We start from the raw sequence: 19,569 nt of genomic DNA on the forward strand, positions 1-19,569 counted from the left end.
TAGGTATAACACTTAGGGACAAGAAATGAGCTGCCTGGAACAGAGAACAAACTAGAGTTGAAGATATCATAGTTCAAATAAAGAAAAAGAGATGTACTTGGGCTGGCCATGTAGAGAGAGAGGAACCGACTACCGGTGGGCAATTAGGGTAACAGTAGATGCCAAGAAACTGGTCTAGAAGAAGGGAGTGGCCAATAAAGCAATGGATGGATGAAATCGGAAAATTCGGTGGCCAACCATGGACTCGAGCGGCGCAAGACAGGAGCGATTGGAAGTCAATGGGCCTTCGCCCTGCAGTGGGTATAAGCAGGCTGTTGTTGTTGTTGATGATGATGCACTCCTTGTACATAGAGAACACAAATATTAGAGCCCGAATGTGTCCTTTTCCTTTTGCTGTTCGTTTTCTTCTCTTTAGCCATTAGAGACTTGGCCGATGGCCTCTGCGAGGCCTATATCAAGGTTACCGTTACGTAACCGTAAGGCTGAGCCTGTGTAAACTCTGAAGGAAGTTAGCTTTGTTTATAGTTTTTGTGTACATCACTGTATTTTATGTGTAATTGTTAAGTACTCACCGCCTTCGTAATTGACACGGAAACAAGTAATAATATACATGGCGCCAATCACTCCTTTTTTGTCATTTAGTAAAAATATATCGCAACGACACTGGCATAAATTTTCGCAATACTTTATTTGATAATACAGAAACTGCGCGAAACAAATGCAGCATGGAGTCTGGGTGCATTCCTTATACAGAAGGCAGTTAGCTTAAATAAATGCGCACAGTTTGCACCACTTGGCGGGGTGCTAAAAACGTCGGCACGGGGGTAACAACAGGAGTAAAAAAAATGACGGTATACTATAAAAATATACACGCGCTTTCACAAGGGAGATTAGCAATGAACAAAAGTTTCTTTGCGGCGCCAGCGTGTACAGACGGAGGTGGTGGTGTATGGAACCACCTCCTCAAACACCTCCTCCACAAAATTCTTAGGAGGCGTGGGGAGAAAGGCTAACACGCAGGGCTCCTTGAAAGACTTAGGGAAGCGAGAACGGGGGCAGTTCACAGAGCAGACATCACCCCAGGGCGCGGCCAGCCAGCTGACCGGGGCGTTGCACTCTTCCGTTCACCTCCTTCAATAACCACGCCTTAACACTCTACCGGGGCACGGTAATAGCCGAGTCCAACTGCACCGAAAAATGCACCCTTCTTCATACCATGCACAAATTACAAAAACCGTCTCTTTTCTCTCCGTAGCCTTCTAGCCGGTGGCTTCCTTGCGTTTTGTTCTTTCGCTTTGCGATCTGGAAAAATCTCAATGAAAGTCCACTGACGTCTACGCTAGAACGAAGGTGGCAGTTTAATCTTGCACCGCCGTCTATGCAGCCCAGCAGACAGGCCAAAATCGGTCCCGCGTCGCCTTCTCAACGACTGCAGTCAGTCCGTCACCGCGAACCTTCTCAACGCTCGTTCGTTTTCACTTTGCTTGCGGCGCACCGGTCACGAGCCCGGCGAGTCACTCCGTGGGCCAGCGCTGCACACCCGCCTCGACCTCCGGCAAGGCTACTCTTCGGCCGCCTTCCTCGAGAACGGCACCAGCTCGTAACCAGCGAGCGGACAGTCCTGCAGGCGAAGCTTCTCCAGGCGTGCCTCGGCTGCTCGCCGTGGCTTCACCAGCGACGCCACAGCCGACAGCCTGACCCTGTTCCAAACCAGCTGGCGGTCCAGAAGCTTGTTGTTCACGCACAGGAACCTCGCGTAGAAGTCGACCGCGATTTCCTTGACGACTGCGCCGTCCTCCGCGACGCCGCCGGAGAGTTCGCTCTGCTCGCCGATGAGCTCGTCGAGGAGCAGGTCTCCGCAGACGTCGCCCTGGGAGTCCTCGACCCTGAAGCGGTCCCCGACCTGGACGGCGATGGGCGCGAAGCCGTACCCCTGGGCGATGGTGTCCGAGTAGAAGTAGTTGTCGTTCTCGTTCAGGCCTCCGGGCGGCGCCTCGAAGGTGATGCGCTTGCCGTAGCCGCGGCCCACGCTGTCCAGGCGCAGTGCGCGGCCCCCGAACAGGAAGCGCGTGGTGCGGTTCACGCGCACCACGTACCGGAAGCCCGGCACGACCCGCTTGTCCACGTAGGTACCTGCGCAACAGGGGAACAGCATCAGTTAGCAACGCATAAACGTTAACCTTTGTAAACCGCGTAGTTTCGTCTATCCAGACGTAGCCTATACGCCTCCGGCAGGATTACGCGTGCAGAAAGACAACGGAGGAGGAGGAGGAATGCCTTTAATGAATGAAGAGAAGTCAGCCTGGCAGCGAGCTTGGCTTGCTACTCCACATGAACGTGAGATGTGCGAAAGTGAAGGGAAACGAAAACACAAAAACTCACACAGACACTAGAAAAGCAAATAAGCACACAAACTGACAAATGCAGGATCACGCACACGGCGCACAAACAGAAGTGAAGTTAAGGCACACATTCACAGAGTTTCGTTCAGGCCGGAGTCACGGAGAAATGACACCAAAGCCCGTGTACTCCGTGCTGCCGCGGCAGTTGAGTGCCAAGGACCAATGGCGTCACAAAGCTTCAATGGTGCATCAGCACGCAGTCCCAAAGTTGTCTTCCAGGTTAGCCGCGGGGTGTCATAACGGGGACACACACACAGAACATGTTATCAACACAGAGGGCTACCCTTCCGCTTCCCTCCAGTTTTATAAAATTAAGTGCTGTTTTCGTGAGCTTTCAACCAGACAGTAGCGACTTTACCTCCGCCAAAGTGGCCAATCTGTGCCAAGAGCTTGGAATAAATGAGGAGCTACTATTTCCTGATTAGTATGTACTGAAGTGTTTCAGGGCACACGTTTACATTCGGTAATGGGAGGCAGAGGCGGATATGATTCAAAACCAGCAATCTGGCTTCTGCCTAGTCACTCGTTCGGTTGCCATTTATGTGTCGCAATTTGGGCGCTCTTTGTCGCAGTAAGCGCTAGAATGCAAAGATAGGCGGTGAATATCTTCGAAGCATAAAGTGCCAACAGAAATTTGAAAGCCGAGACTGTATACGGTCAGGTCCTCCATTGCGGCCGTGTTTCTGTTTCCCCTTGGTCTACGCAGTTGAGCAAATACCTGTTTTGCCGGTTTCACTTCTTTTACCGTTTCAGTTAGTTTGGTACATTTTCTTTCCTTTGTCGCGCTTTATGTCACCGTTTTTGTCACATTGTTAGAACCCCTGGTTGCTTTCTTTTTCACTTCTGTGAGTGTTTGCACTCTTTTTTTTCCCCCGTCAAGATTTTTTCTTTCGCACACGAAGGGAAAAGCTGATCTCGCAGGCAATCTTAGATACATACAAGATTGTCGCGGCCACTGTACATAACCATGATAAGGCAGTTCCATTGCCGAATCTGCTCCGTTAATTCAGAATGAATGAATGCGTTTACACCAAAGTCGCATATCTTTAACCTACAAGTTCTTTCTGGCCCATTGCGCAACCCCGTCTTAAGTGCGTAACTGCTGCCACCTAGGGATATGCGCAGTGGTTACACGACCGTCACATATGCCTCAGTTGCTTGCAAGAGCGGCACTTCCCCGCACTTTCGAAAAACAAGTTGCATGGCAGCAGAAAAGGGAGTATACACTCACGCAAAACAAAAATGGAAGTATCAGGAAACTGTAAGCATGTAAAGAAAACACTAAAAATAGCGTGAGGGGGGAAGAAAATGTAGGAAAATAAGGGAAACAAGTAAGAATGAGAGACAGGCGAGGAAAGAATTTGCTCAGGCGTAGACCAAGAAAGAACAGAACTACCGCTGGAAGAAGGGGATGCTGACGAACCTATGGCCTTGACTTGTGTGCAACACACCGCGAGAGCTGACGTATGACACTGCTCACTGAGGAGACTCATTACTCTGACTAACTGGGCACCCATCCTGCCTTTCATCCTTTGTGCCTCTGCGAGCTTTCTCGCCACGCCAGCGAGTTGCCGAGTGTTGTATCGCAAGGGCGCGGTGCAGGCATCGTGTTTCTATTACAGGCGCTTACTTCGGAGTCGAACGGGGAAAAGGGGGGGGGGGGGGGGTGCTCATATATATTCGGCGACCCAAACAAAACTAAAGCGTATATATGTAAAACAAAAAAAAAACAAGCTAATGAAACACGCAAAAGGGAAAAGGGCTTAACGCAACGAATGTGAATAAAAAACGCAGTTTAAGATTTCAAGATGTATACAACACACCGGACGAAACATTTCTGGCGGGAACAAAAAGGGCTGTAAACATGAAAAGAGCTGGATTTCACTCTACACTAATAAAATGCATTGAACCCACGCTTACGGTGTCTTGATTGCCGCCTTTCAATATATATATTTTACCGCAAGCACAGCCAGGGCGGTTTCGCATGCCAATGTTACCGACAATATATGCTCAAGGTGCTTATGTAGAAGCTGATCGAAGTGGGGAATGGGACGAGCACATCGATTAAACAGCGCTTAAAGACGAGGGCCGTCGAAGGGGGGCCAAACGTCGGCGCTACTTCGATTCCCTCTTCTGTCGTCCTCATCTTCAAGCGCTGTTTAACGATGCACAAGAACCGACTAACCTAACTGTCATTTCTACTAACTGAACGGGTGTCGAGGTCGTCGACACGAATAACTGCACTCAGACTTAGTAACCAGTATCACAGAACGCGCGCGCGCTTACGCAAGTGTTATTTCTCAGTTCGCCGGCGCACATGAGACACCAAGAAAGCGACAGTGTCGTTTACAAACAGTTTAGCTAGCGGTGGGCGTAAGCAACTTTACTGATGAATTTTTTTTTGTTCACTGACCAACGTTGTTATTCCCAGCCCATGGCGCGAAGTAGGTGCAGTCCGATCGCGTGATTCTCAATTTGACTGACCACTCACTCACTGTTCCCGCCGAACAATATAAAGCCTCTTAATATCCCAAGGTCGGCCGCGTACCCTTGCTATCACTCCGAGAGGTTTTATAAATTCGCGCGCCACATGACCGGAACACGCATCTATTTTTCGCGCTCCAGGAAGTTACAACTCACCGATGACGGGGAATTCGTGCGGCTTGATGCCATTAACCACGTAACTGGTCGGCACATCGTTGACGTCCTCGCCGCGGACGATGTACAGGAAGTCGTTCGCCGGAGACGCCGGGCTTGGCTTGGTCGCCTTCTGCAGAGAGAAAAAATGATACGCAACCTTGAGCGTACTCCCAAACAAATTGCACGCGAGAAAAAAAAAAAGCATAATTTCGGAAACGGTTTCCACCAAATAGAAATGAACTGTGGTTAAACGCCATACCCAACTACAATACACAAAATACCACGTTAACTCTTACGGCTAGCGGAAGAGTGCTTTCGAAAGTCGTGTCAGCTCGGCAGTTGAAGGGAAGCGGACGCGGTTCAACCGCCTTGCGATTCCGTCGCGTTTGAGTTGCAGGAAAGCCCGGGATAACGGCCATACGCGCTCACGAGGGATGTCCAGGAGCGCTGCTGCGTCGTTACCCTGGTGCGCATTTGCCACCCCGCACTGCCTCTGCACTTGTTTTGTGTTTCTAACGTGCCCGGCTTACCTTGTAGCAAAAGCTGCTTGGCAGAGGCCAGCTCTAAGTTGGCAGAGAGTAGTATAGGGACAGTAAAAATAGATAGCTGTTAATCTAAACACGATGGAACCCGCCCACCTCAACCCTTTTGCTCTAGCCCGACCGGGAAAAGGAAGAGCGGAACTGCCAGAAGCCATCTTTAGAAACACCGCTCTCTCTCCCACTTAAAAAAAAAAAAAAGAGAGGAGAGGAGTCACGGAGAGAGCGGCTGCGCCTTTTGTGTAAAAATAACGGAACGTTGCTGCTCCACAAATAACCGAAAAAGAAAAGCAGGAGAAAAGCGCCGCCCTTCGCCTTAACCGCAGCTGTGGAACGGGGCAGCTGCGCAACGCGCGCCGTTGACTCATGCGAACTGCCGCACCGATCTCCGCAATGTGCAAGTGTTAGGTGGCTCGCCGGCCTCCACCTAAGGCGTGGCTCTCCACGAAGTTTGCAGCGCAGCTGTATGGGCCTAATGCAAAGGGGCTGTCCTGTACGAACGACTCAAGAACTCCCGTTTGGATAATGTTTGGGGACCGGACGCTCCGACAAGAGGGTGACTGCGCCGTCATTTAATCGTATGCTGTTTGACTAAAGGCAGCAGCCTTCCTAATTTACGTCAACTACGCGCTTTTCCTTCTCTTCAGGAGCGCTCGAGTGTAACGAGCGACTTGTTGGGACCGTACGAGCCTAGCATGTGGCGCGGAAAATACACAAAAGAAAAAAAAAAACTTCCAAGCGCTTTGCCGTATCGAACTTACACATAGTAGTTTACTGACGTAGGTTCGTTCAATTTATGAACAGAACGCAAAGCCCCACCAAGGGTTTTTTAAAAGCCACGTGGTCGTGTATACGTGAGGGCATGGCGTCGCCTTGCCATGAACTCCGCCGCATTCTGGTCCGTGTGCAACCTCATCTCAGGCTAAAAAAAAATGATTCGGTAAGGAGGAGGAGGAGGGGGACAGGTGGGAGTTGAGGTGTTAGTTAAAGGAGGTGGGGGGGGGGGGGGGTGAAGGTGCAGAGAAGCAAAGGTCGGGTTGATGATCCAGGCGAACCGACGGCGCCGATTCGCTGAAATTCTCCCCGATCCCAGGAGGCAGCAGAGTGCTACCAACCCTAGCCGGCTGCTCTTCGGGTAGCTTGGGCGGCTCGCTGAGGAAGTCCCTGCTCTCGAGCTGGCTCTCGGTGCTGCTCTCGAAGGCCGGCGACTCGTGGGCGCAGCGGTGCTTCTCGGCTCCCCAGAAGGCCTCGAGTTGCTGCCAGCAGTCCTCGTGCGCGTCGTCGGCGTCGCAGCTGATCGGTGGGTCGGCGGCGTCGTTACCGAGAAAGCGCAGAGCTATGTTGGGTCCGTCGCATGCCGACACGCTGCTGTAGCGGTACACTCCTGTTTCCATCGAACGCCGGGCTGATTTGCGGTGAAGTCGGCGGCGCTGTAGCGACTCGGTGCCACACGGAGGAGCAGGACAAATCCGGAGCACGGTTGCCGCTCCTGGCGTCCCTAGGCGATCGAGGTTGGCGCTGTCCTCGGGTAGAACGAGGGTGCTTGTAAAAGAGGGGAGGAAAAAAATTTGTTCGGGGGCTGAAAGGTGCGCGCTATTTCTGTGCGGCGCGTCGGAGTTGGTATTTGTCTAAGAAGTCGGAGAAGTCGGGGAAAGTGGAGGAAAAAAAATTCGGGCGATATCGTGGCGTTCCTCCCTGCCGAAGCGACTAAACTGCGACGTGGACGTCGCGCGTCGGCCTTTTTATAACCTCTGTTCCTCGTCGACGGGTGACGCGGCGTAGCACGCCGCTAGCACGGCTGTTTCACGTGAACACTTTGCCGCTCCGACCAATGGAGGCGCGGAGGCCCGACGAGACGCTCCAGGCTGATTGGACGGGAGGAGGAACAAAAAGAGAACAACTAGATCATCTATCTGCTGCAGAACTCTCTCTCTTCCCTGCCTCGCTCTCTCTGCCCCCTCTCGCTCGGATTGCGCACCTCCTCGGAGCGGTTATGCGAAGGGCTGCGGCCAGACGGTTCCGGAGAGGGCATGCGAGGGAAGTGCATGCATTCCGCCCGCGTGGCGTCACCAAACGGGAGTGCGCGTTTGTACACGCTTCAGAAATTTCTACGGATACGCACTGCTGCGTTCGAAGACGCAATTGTTGACAGGTTCAAAAAACGAGAAAAAGAAAACGCTACATACTTTCGAGCAACACTGCGTTTTCCTTTCAAAGAACACCGTAATTTCCCTTCGCGGCTACACGGTACTTTTGTTGCGCTTCGCCACGTGGCTAACGCGTTGTGCCGGCCGCCAGCGCTGCAAAACGCCAGGTAATTCTGAGCAGTGAGTGAGCATCAACGCTAACTTATTGTGGGAAAGCGTGCAGCGTGCATAAATGACAGTATAGATTCGTACTTCCGTTGAACTGCTGCGGCACTTAGTCGCGTGGAATCTGAGTGCACGTGTCGCTGCCATTACTGGACAAAAACAATAATAAGATCCATATATCCAAGCTACTGGAACTGCTGAACTAAGGGTTATATTGAAATGGCCCGCGGGTGCCGGCCGTAAATCATTATCCCTCCTTGAAGCTCCAAGCCCGGGTATTTCATGCGTACTACAGCGGTGTGGTTTCAACGGGTTACCCTGTGAGCATAACAGGCTGCTCATTGCAGCAAAAGCCTGAGGCACCTTTGTCCCAACCTCATAAGCCGTTAGTGCATTGAACGCATCCAAGAGAGATGCTTTGCAGAAATTTCTCTTGAGGCAGTCTACAACAGCTGGAGGAAAAAAACCAGGCGCTTTGATCGCAGCTGTTTCGGCTATGGCATTTGTGTATCTGCCGCGGCCTTAACCAGCAGAACACGAAACCTTCAAAAATCATGGCTGTTTTGCTGCTCTGTATGTTTGTTGACGTTTGCTTTGATTTTTATGCGTGCGTGGGTGGGTGTGTGCGCGCGCGTGCGTGCGTGCGCTCGTAAATTTCGTGTTCGGAAAACTGGAGACGATTACTTTTTCATCTTCCCTTAATACTTTGAATATCAAGGTGGTTTAGCATGCGTAGAGAAGTGAAAAAGGGTGGCATTTTTAATATTGATACGACCGCCTTGATCCTTGCCGAAGAGCGGCGACTTTGCATGTATTTAGTAATTATTTAGATAATTGATTAGTTAGCTCGAAAGGTTGTCAAACGGAGGATAGGCAGGTAATAATTAACCGCTTAAGGCTACATGAAAGTGGTTGTCGTTGAGTCAGAAATGGTCACATTTTTTACCCATTCGTACACACGATAATGTATGAATTATACGGAAGTACTATACCGTATATACGCGGCTCAGGTGGTGGTGTAGCACCGTATACAGTAGCACCGGGGAGCGTTCCGAGTGTACACGCCAGCATTTGAGCGTATCCGTGTTCTTGCTGTTTCAAAAGTACCTAGCCCTGCAGCGTCCGATATGAAGAGCCATCGGGAACAGGCTTCCCGTATGCGTGCGCCCTTGCTACGAGATTGTGGACAGTGTAGCAGAAGAATATCGAATGCCGGATTCGCGTTTCACCGGTTATAACGAAGCATTCCCAAAGCACGCGTAGGAAATTTGCTCCAACGCTTCATCGCGCTTATACGCCACGTCAGTTTCAATAGCGGCGGACCTTTTCGTTGACCTTGGCACGCCCGAAAACCGCATAAAGCTACTACCACTTGTTAATATTTTGCAGGAAACGAAGACTGACGTACACCCTCCATTTAAACGAGAGAAGAAAAACGATAAGAGGGGTTCATAACGTTCATCTTAAGCGCACAAAAAAAAAAAAAACACGGATACAGAAGACAAGGACAAGCACTTGTCCTTGTCTTCTGTGTCCATGTGTTTTTTTGTGCGCTTAAGATGGACGTTATGGAATACCAACTAGCCCGAACGCAAGCCTCTCGATAAGTGGGTCTTGCGTAGTCTTAACGGCACAGGTCGCTTCATGACAGGAACGCAGACACAGTAGTTACGCGTGAAGGAGCAAAACGAGCCCGGGTGTGGTCCCCAACTTTCTATGCTCAGTCAGAACATCGTTGTCGCCTCGTTTGGGCACCATGTCAGCGGCTAAAAAATAGTTTACCTGCGAACACCTTTATGGATGTATTTCGAGCAAACCTGGTCCGTAAAAACAATTACACACAGTCGCAGCAGCCTTCCAAATAAATCTAAACGCTTCCATGCGGTTAGAGTCACTGTGAATTACACTGCCGTTGGGATAGATGTCGGTTAATCAGTACTCGACGGTGCCACCTGGCATTCCTTGTTCCCATTCCAAAGCGGTTACGTGTGCACAGGTATAAACAATAACCGCTTGTTCATGTTTTTGCCTGATAAAACTATGCATAAGCTGACTAAAAAATAAAACAGCGTGAAAAACGAGGACGAAGACACGAAGGAGACAGAATGAGCGCATACGCCCACCCGCGTTATTCGTCTGGGTTCTTCCGAAACTGTTTTGTCCCTCTATAAAACGTATATGCTTCTACATGTTTTTGCTAATATTTCTAATAGAAAAAGACGCTAGACGATAAGGAGTTAAGATGGATATCCTGACGTTGTCTTGGGGACGGCATCAAAATGTTGAAAGATAAGAGGAGTAGAGTTTCTGTAGGGCATTCGCACTTATAAAATTATTTCCAGTAACACCAGCAACATCAACACCAAGATAGATTTTAAAAACAGGAAAAGTGTTCGCAGTTGAAACGCATTCGAACTGGCATTAATGGAGCGGATTCTAAGTGACGGAGCCAGGGATTAGAAAAAACTAGTAAATGTGAATAAATGTGCTCAATTACACCGCTGTTGTCATGGATAGCGCAAGTGAAAGAGAAAGCAAGCAGCCACAGTTTACCTCAACACACCGTTTTCACTTGACGAAATCGAGAAGCTGAGGTATGATGCCCCATACAGAACAAATCATTTCAGGTTTCTTTTTTTAATGCGCACAGTAACCTGCACCGAAATAACAAAGGAGGGAGTTTGGTGAATACCTCAGTGTCGTCGCATAAATCCTCGCAACAGCCGAGTGTCTCGGAGGAAGAGTTGGACAAGCACCCGCGTAGCCAGTTGTCTCTTAACTCGTTCGACTCATGTTGGGGCATCGTGAGGTACTCTAGATCGCCGTGTGAACTTCCGCACGTGCACTGTGTCAAGGATGTTCAACAAACGCTAAGTCTCCAGACGGCTGGACTTTTTATACGGCGCGCGTGTGTAAACAGAACAGTCCGAGATACCCGCCCAGTAGAACGGCGTTCAAGGCACCTGATTGGCGATTCACAGGCTGAACGCACACCCCTCTCCACTCAGTGAGATGCGCCGCAGTGTCTACCTTCTGCCCAAGCCTGAAGGCAGCGTGTTAAAGAAAAAAAAAAAAGGTCGAAAAATTTGTGAGAGGGAGAAGAGCTTACGTCTAAAATCTCAACCTCGAGAAGAGTTCGGTGATATCAAGCTCTCTCTCTCAGTGACGAAGCGAATTCTCTTGACTCGTAGTCATTATCTCGTGCGGTCGCTTGCGCGTAGGAGTCCGTGACGTGTATCAACACCCTCTTGATAAAACACCCGCCCCCTTAGACTTCTAAAGCGAGTATACTGGCTAGATTAATTCGTACAATTAGCCCTGGCCGGACTGTAGGTAATTGTATTACTACCAAGAAAAGCAATGTGAGGGGTGGTGCTTTTTCTAGCTAGCGTTATTCCAACCTCTTTTGTAGTGAAGGGGGCGAGAGATAAGTAGTCTGGCTTGATGACAACACCAACCATATACGCTACCTGCGACTACCCTATCGCCGACAAGGGATGGCACAGAAATGCTTCATTTCGGCCGTGAAAGCTGATGTTTTTTCAAACTTTATCACACACATCGACAGAATCGCCTGAGCATAGCAACCGTCTGCTAGGGCCTTCTCACCTAGTTGGTGTTGGTGGAAGACTATCCCCTGTCGCTTCGCCACTGAGCGACATTGCTTTGCATTTCGAAACGGGGAAGTTGAGGAGAACGCGAGGCGTTCTTATCACTCACGTATATAGAGGATGCGGTACCCGTCAGCGGTTGGTCTGACCTCAAAGGGCACGCGACGCGTATAGCGGGCAGACCCGCTATCAGGCGCTTATCAGCGCCTCGCCCTCTCTGGCTGAATGACTCGACAAATTACCTCGTGGCTTGCTCCGTCTCGGCGTCAAACGCCCGTGTTTTTTTCCGTCAAGAGGGCTCTGTTATTGCGTCCGGACGAGCCGCCAGCGAATGCCCAGAAGTCACGATAGGGCGCTCGACGTCACCGCCTTTAAGTGCGCGCGAAGGGGGTCTTCCCGCGCGCGATAAGAAGTGTGCCGGGGATGCCGCAAACGCTGACCCAAACGCTTCTGTTGAATTTTTCTGCGTAGTGCTTCTTTATGCGATAAAGGAGTCTGTGAAGAGGTTCACCAGGAGCACATGACTTTTGATGACTTTCACGTGGGGCGCGTCTCATTTGTGCAAGGGACGCAGCATTAGAGCCTCTCCGATACCCTCCCGTCCCAAAGAAAGTAGGCCAATGCGGCCACGCCTAGCTGACAAATTTAACGACACCTGCGTTGCCATTGCGTTCCAACTGTGGCACCCCGCGCTGTTTATCTCGGCGCGTGATCGTTAGGCTTCACTTGATCTCCGCCACGTGCTTCTTGTTCCCAACGAGCGTTCCTAACTGAATGAACTCGGGGGCTGCCTGTTATATACACAGATTTGGCCTGAAATGTACCTACAGTTTTCTTTGCGCCGAACAACGGGGAGATGTATGACAAGAGCCAGCGGTTCACAAGGTTCGAGCGGTTATGACTATTTAAACCGCGTGGTTTTCGAAGCCTCAGCGTGACTTCCTGGTACACGGTACACCAGGCTTTACTTAGGTCCGTTATCTCGCTGCGCCGCCTGATTCCGGCAGTCGTTTGACATCGACCGTTTGCGAACTACGACGACAAGGCGAGCCCATAAAGTGCGCTGCACTTAAAAAAAAAAAAAACGCTGAAGAAGCCGCTGCAATATCATCCCGTCCATGCAGCGCAGCGAAAACGGAGAGATCTATTGTGCGCGCCCTCAAGAGCTCGTATGGGAAATACACGAAGGCGTGTAAAAGGCTTCAGGTGATGCCCTGAACTTCGAAAAAAGCTGTGGCTTTTGCTTGGTTGGGAGAATGGGGACGACATCCGATCGCTTCACCAAAATTAATTTGAATAGCTGACCTAACGTATTTAGAACTCCCCGTCTCACAGTTTCGCAGTGCTGACCTCTCATTGGTCGGAGCAGGCTGTGAAGGTGCAGCGCCAAGTGAACGATTGGCGTGGACGGCAGCTGTCCACCTTTTATCGTTGCTCGGGCGTGTGACACGTTTCTTGTGACCGTCCTTCTTTATGTCCTACAGGTGTTACATAGCTCTCGACAGCAAGATGTCCAAAATTACACTAAATGCAACAGCTTATGGCATCGCATCATACGGGGTCGCACCCGATAATTCATGCAAAGGGGTACTCTATGGAATAGGACATGACACCACTCCAGAAGAGCTTCTGAATGAAATTGTAGCCCCGGGCTACGAGGTCTTGGCTTGCAGGCGCCTTGGAGAATCACAAGCAATGGTGATCACCTTTTGCGGCAAGCGTGTCCCATTCTTCGTCAATGCATACGGGCAGACTCTTCGATGCTACCTCTACAAACGTACCGTACCGCACTGCCGAAAGTGTAACCAGACGGGGCACAGGGAGGATGTATGTCCCCAACCTCCAGACACACCCAAGTGCCGGGCATGCGGCGTTTCTCTAACATCGGAAGAGCACGAATGTAGGCCACGCTGCGCGCTCTGCGCTGGCGAGCACCCAACGGCCGCTAAGCCGTGCCCTAAGAGATTTCTGCCGCCTGTCAACCGACGCAAGCAGTCACTAACTGCTGATTCGACTGGAACAGCCAGGTCCCAACTTTCCGGTTCACGTGGACAGCACTCAGATGGCCACCAATCACGGTCGTCGGAGAGGAAGAGAAGCTTGTCCAGAGGCCGGAGCAGTTCCAGAAACCGGTCTGGGTCCAGGCGTCGGAGTTCGACCTCGCGAAGCGGTACACCAGTCAGAGCGCGATCCCCAGCAGCCAGGCGCGGCATCAAGGATGGAACTCCGCAGGTGCGCTGGGCCGAGGTGGTCTCTCCCGGAGCTCGGAACCCCCCCGTATCCCCTCAATTAGCACAAGAGCGTGCGCTTAGGTTACGCGCCGAGAACGAACTGGCCGCGATTAGAGGGGAAAATGCCTCTCTCATGGCAGAAATTACTCGCATTAGGGCTGACCTCACATCATTCAAAGAAGAAGTGCGAAAAGCAGGACAGACACCTAATACAAGCGCAGAAACGCCACCTGTGATCAAAAGGAAAAGACCAGATGCATCCACGACTGACCCTGCACTGAATGGCGCGGCTGCAACAACCATATCTAAATCCGAACAAAGCGCTCACCCCACGCAGTACGCTACCATGCAACAGGTAGAAGACACTTTCAAGACCGCAATTCAAACGCTCCAACAGTCTATGCAGCAACAATTTGAGGCCATGCAAGCCCAAGTGCAGCGGCAATTCGAGCAATTCGTTGCCCGTATAGAATCCCAGCAAGGGCAGTTTGCTGCACAAGCTAATAGTCAACATCAGCAGTTTGCAGATCACTGCGTTACACTAGAGGCAAGGCTAACTGCGCTCGAGCAAGGGCAGTTTTCTACACAGGCTAATAGTCAGCAGCATCAGTTTTCGGCGAATTTTGCCGATCAATGGGTTAAAATAGAGGCAAGACTAACTGCGCTCGAGGCTAAGCAGCGCAAAAGCACCAAGACGACAGCAGTCGTCCACACCGAGGATCCAGTGCCCTACGTGTTGCAAGATCTACCTCCTTACAATGACGGTAACCAAGATGGCTTTCCAACTTCAGCATTGTAACACTCGCCACCCGGACAACCCGACGATCACAATTTGGCAATGGAATTGTCGTGGGTTCAAACTCAAGTACGGTTCCCTTGCACAAAGTATTGCCTCATCCACCGACCCACCTGACATTGTAGCAATGCAAGAAACAAACACAAGGGCGCACCTCCCAGGTTACACCACCTACAGCACTGACGTGGGCATGAGCCTCCATACTCTCGTAGACAAAAAACTTACTGCCATACAGCACCCTCTCCAACAAGCAGAACCGATTGGTATTCTGCTTGAAATCATACCAAGAGGCCCCAAGCGGAAAAGACAACGACCTCTATTTCATCTGAATATCTACTGCCGGCCAAGATGTCCTCAAGCAACCCTCAAACAGGTTATGGAGCAGGTTGCCTCAAAAGCGGCTGCTAACCCTCTTCTCATCACCGGTGACTTCAACGCGGCCCATCAGCTGTGGGGCTACGTCTACTCCAATCCTCGAGGCAACGCGCTGTATAAACTCATAGAGGACCTCGAGCTTACGATCCTCACGAACCCCAGAGGCTCTACCAGATTGGGTACGAGCACCGCGAGGGATACCAACCCTGACCTCACCTTTACCAGAAATATCCCACTGGCCTCCTGGACCAACTTACAGGAACATCACGGAAGTGACCACGCAATCCTGGCAACCACCATCGAAGGCACAGATTACAAAACTACTACTGGCGCTGCAAAGCTCACGGATTGGTCCAAATTTCGAGAAGAACGCCGACAGAGATCTGAGAATACCATTTTGACAGTGCAAGAATGGACCCAGCAACTGAACCAGGACGTTAAATTACACACCCAAAACATTCGTACCACTTCCTCGACTCCCAGCGTGGACGCGCGCCTCCTGCACATGTGGGAAGCCCGGCGAAGCCTCTTGAAACGATGGAAGCGCCAACGTCTCAATAAGAAACTCAAGAAACGCATAGCAGAGCTCACAAAACAAGCTGCTGAATACGCCAGCAAGTTAAGTCGCGAGAACTGGCTAACGCTTTGCGACGGGTTAAGGGGCACGCTCAGCACTTCCAAGACATGGAAATTGCTTCGATACCTCATTAATCCGGTGGCCTGTAAGACGGAGTCCCTCAAGAACATGGCTAGAATAATTTACACATTCCCCGGTGGAGACAAGCAACTCCTTGCTGCCTTAAAGACCCGGTATTTCCCCGATCAACCCAACGAAGCACTTCCACCTTACACCGGCGAACCCAACGAGTTGCTAGATCAAGACATCCATATTCACGAGGTAACCGCGGCCATTCACGCTCTGAGGCGCCACACTGCCCCTGGCATTGACCAGGTTACCAACAAGGCGCTCATTAACCTCGATGACAATTCAATAATTGAACTTACAGCATACCTCAACAACGTGTGGCGGGAAGGTATACTACCAGAGGAATGGAAAACTGCGGAGGTTCGCTTTATACCAAAACCGGGGAAACAACTATCTACTGAGAATTTAAGGCCGATATCCCTCACGTCGTGCGTCGGCAAGGTACTCGAGCATGTAATTCTTAACCGCTTGCAACCCTATCTTGAGGACTCGGGCCTATTACCAACAACGATGGTGGGGTTCCGTCCTCACCTCTCAGCCCAAGATATCCTCCTCCAGCTTAAGGAAGAAGTCATGATACCAGCTACCCGCAATGCCCCAACGGCCATCCTGGGACTTGACCTCAAGGGTGCTTTCGACAATGTGCGGCACACAAAGATCCTGCAGAACCTCAACGCACTTGGATGCGGCGGGCGCACATACAGATACGTGAGGGACTTCCTTTCCGGCAGGAAAGCTATCATAAAAATTGGTGATACCTCCACAAAACCATTCCTCCTGGGAGGTCGCGGTACGCCTCAGGGAGCAGTGCTCTCTCCCCTGCTGTTTAACGTTGCCCTCGTTGGGCTTCCGCCTCTCCTCAACAACATCCCGGGGATCAGGCATGGCCTATACGCGGATGACATTACCATCTGGACGTCCACGGGGTCAATTGGGGCAATGCAGGATCGCTTGCAAGAAGCAGCGGATGTGGTAAGCGAATATGCGAAGTCTTGCGGCCTCTGCTGCGCTCCGCAAAAATCGGAGTTGCTAGTCGTTTCGCCACGCCAGAAACATGTCCCAGGCACACCCACCATCTGCCTCAAGTTGGATGGCCACACCATCACTCCATCTCAGCATATAAAGATTCTCGGAATGACCTTTCAAGCAAACAAGACCAACTCATTACTCATTGCCAAACTCAAGACAATGACCGATCAGGTGACTCACATGATACGCCGGATTGCCACGAAAACCCGTGGCATGGGAGAGGTGGACCTGCTTCGGCTCGTCCAGGCCTTTGTCGTGTCGAGGATGATATACGTGTTGCCATACGCTCTGCTCAACATCACCGAGACACAGAAGGTCAACACGATGATCCGCAAGGCCTATAAACAAGCACTAGGACTTCCGGTCTCCACCTCCACCGAAAGACTTCTTCGGCTCGGCATTCACAACACTGCCGAGGAGCTAATTGAGGCTCATCTAACCAACCAAAGAGCGAGGCTGGGGGTTACGGAAACGGGGAGGGCGATCCTCTCACGCCTGAGGCTCTCGGCTCCACTCGACCACCCGCCTGCACTCACGGGAAACCTACCGCACGAAGTCCGTAAGAACATCACGGTAAACCCCCTGCCCCGTAATATGCACCCCGTGTACCACGTCGCCAGGAGGGAAGCCAGAGCAAAAGCCATATACAAGATCTATGGCAATCAACCAACAACAGCGTATACGGACGCGGCGTCTTATCCGGGTAGGTCCGCCGCGGTTTCCACCGTAGTCGTCGAAAACAAGCCCCGTAGCAGCCTCTCGCTTGCCGGCGACAATACTATACAAGCAGAGGAAGTAGCAATCGCCCTCGCCGTCGTACAAACTAATGCAGCGGTCATTGTCACCGACTCGCAGCAGGCTTGTCGGAATTTCGCTAGGGGACGCCTTCACACAACAACTCTGCGCATCATTCAGCAGCAGCCCCTGAAGAGGCTAATCAGGATTGTATGGGCTCCCGCACATCACGGCATCCCTGGAAACGAGGCGGCGGACGCCATCGCTCGAGAATTGACCCACCGAGCGGGCGCCGAGAGCAGCGTTGCCGAACCCGAGCGCATGCAGCCCTTGACATCTTACGCAGAGATCACGCAGCACTACAGGCTGTCGCGTCAGACACTCGCTCCCCCACATAAATCTCTACCCCGAGAGCACGAACGTCATTTACGTGCTCTCCAGACTAATACATTCCCCCATCCTATCCGGCTTCACCTTTTCGACCGACAGAAGTCCCCGCTTTGCCGATTTTGCGGAGAACCCGGAACGCTACGCCATATGGTCGGAGGATGTGACCAATCTCCACTGATTCCTCCCAACCTGCAACTTTCCACTGTCGAGCTTTGGGAGAGCGCCTTGGCGAGCACCAGCCTGGACGACCAGCTTCGGCTGGCTCAAAGGGCTGTCGATGCTGCCCGCGCTCAAGGCATCCTGGACTGAGGACGCCTCCTTCAAGCTTCAGTACAATCCCCCCCTGTTGATTTAAATAAACGTTTATTCTCTCTCTCAAGATACAGGCTGTTCACCGGATTTTCGCAGCCTTCATTTGGTGTTCGCGTAGTGATTCAATGCGCCGCGATAACCTTTTTTTTCCGGTGGTGAGAAGGGGACTTAGGCTTGTTCATCTTTTTGTTTGACGGCTTGTTCTTCGCTTATTGTACTTTCGAGATGTTCAGCACCCGTTTAAACCTATGCTGAAAACACGCCTTGCACATTTTCTCCCTGATATTGTTGTATTCGGTGCCTGCGGAAGTAGTCCGAAGTCCGCGGGCTTTTCTCAAAGGAGTGGTTGACACGTTTCGCTTCTGACAGGCTCGGTTTAGCCTTGAGTACATATTTATTGCTTCGCGCGAGTCTATTTCCGATGCCCTGGTTTCTGGGCTATTTTCATGCCATTATTCGTGTTCCGCACCTCCAGTGTCCATGCCAGGACGTCCCCAACAGAGTGTGTAAAATGTGTGTTCCGCCAGGTGTTAAAACATTTTTCTTTAAATTACACACTGACACGCTCCCATTTAAAACTTTCATGAAAGACTGGCGTCTGTTTATAGCTTGGTCGACAGATTGCCGCCTCTGTTCTCGGTCAGAGGGAATTGATCACTGTTTTGTAGATTGCAGAAATGCTGACATTTTTTTTTAGATGCAAAGCATCTCTTGCTCGGGGCTATGTCCTGCGTCCGTCCGTTGTCCGCACCTCTCCCCCTCTCCCAACCAGCTGTACAATAGCGCGCGCGCTGCTCCTCCTCTCCCCCTCTCCACCCCATCTGCTCTATATAACGTCACTCTCTCCTCACCCCAACAGCTGTGCGCGCTCCTCCTCCTCTCCTCTCCTCCTCGCCACTTCAGTTAAACCAGGTCCGCGCCGTTACTCCTTTCAGTTGCTGCTTCGGTCAGCGCCGTCCGATGAGCTGACAATGTACGCCAACTATTCTGGCAGTGACCCGCCGTGGTGGCGCAGTGGCTAAGGTTTTGAGCTGCTGAGCACAAGGTCGCGGGTTCCATTCCCGGCCGCGGCGGCCGCTTTTCTGATGAATGCGAAAAGCAAAAAAAATTACACCATCTTCCCACGTGGGAACCCTGAGGACATACAAAGCATCTCGAGTTTGCACGGCTTTGCATCTCCTCAGGGTTCCCACGTGGGAAGATGGTGTAATTTTTTGATATTTTGCAATGAACACTCAGAAAATGTACGGATATCATGCCTTTCTGAATCCTATTTTTTCAATATCCTGGTGAGCCACCCTTTCACATGTTTGTTCTGATTGGTTTGTAGAACCTGTGGCGATGCCGCTTATGTGATAGGCGTGCTCAGCCACGAAGATTAACAAAGTCATATTGCCGATAAACTGTGGCGTTTGTACACATAGCGTGTATAATTTGTTTGACCAACCACCTGACTGGTTGCCTCTTTTGAACGCTTGTGTGTGTTTTTCA

The 19,569-nt window shown here is 51.2% G+C and overlaps 1 protein-coding gene across 3 annotated transcripts; it reads right to left on the bottom strand.

Moving 5' to 3' along the window:
* Positions 1-669: 669 nt before the first annotated feature.
* LOC144144656 (uncharacterized) lies at positions 670-10,777 on the bottom strand. Of its 3 annotated transcripts, none has more exons than XM_077676184.1 (3): positions 10,586-10,777; positions 5,043-5,172; positions 670-2,133 (listed from the first exon to the last, which is right to left on the bottom strand). In XM_077676184.1, exons 1-3 carry the CDS (start codon positions 10,694-10,696, stop codon positions 1,562-1,564), a joined length of 813 nt encoding a protein of 270 aa, XP_077532310.1. In that variant the 5' UTR covers positions 10,697-10,777; the 3' UTR covers positions 670-1,561. The 3 variants fall into 3 exon arrangements, with proteins under 3 accessions (XP_077532310.1, XP_077532308.1, XP_077532309.1); XM_077676182.1 differs by lacking the exon at positions 10,586-10,777 and adding an exon at positions 6,697-7,308; XM_077676183.1 differs by lacking the exon at positions 10,586-10,777 and adding an exon at positions 5,339-5,558.
* Between the last annotated feature and the right edge of the window lie 8,792 nt (positions 10,778-19,569).

Source organism: Haemaphysalis longicornis, unplaced genomic scaffold (assembly GCF_048455015.1).
Source record: "Haemaphysalis longicornis isolate Haplotype H1 unplaced genomic scaffold, Haemaphysalis longicornis Haplotype H1 scaffold_7, whole genome shotgun sequence".
Taxonomy (NCBI): domain Eukaryota; kingdom Metazoa; phylum Arthropoda; class Arachnida; order Ixodida; family Ixodidae; genus Haemaphysalis; species Haemaphysalis longicornis.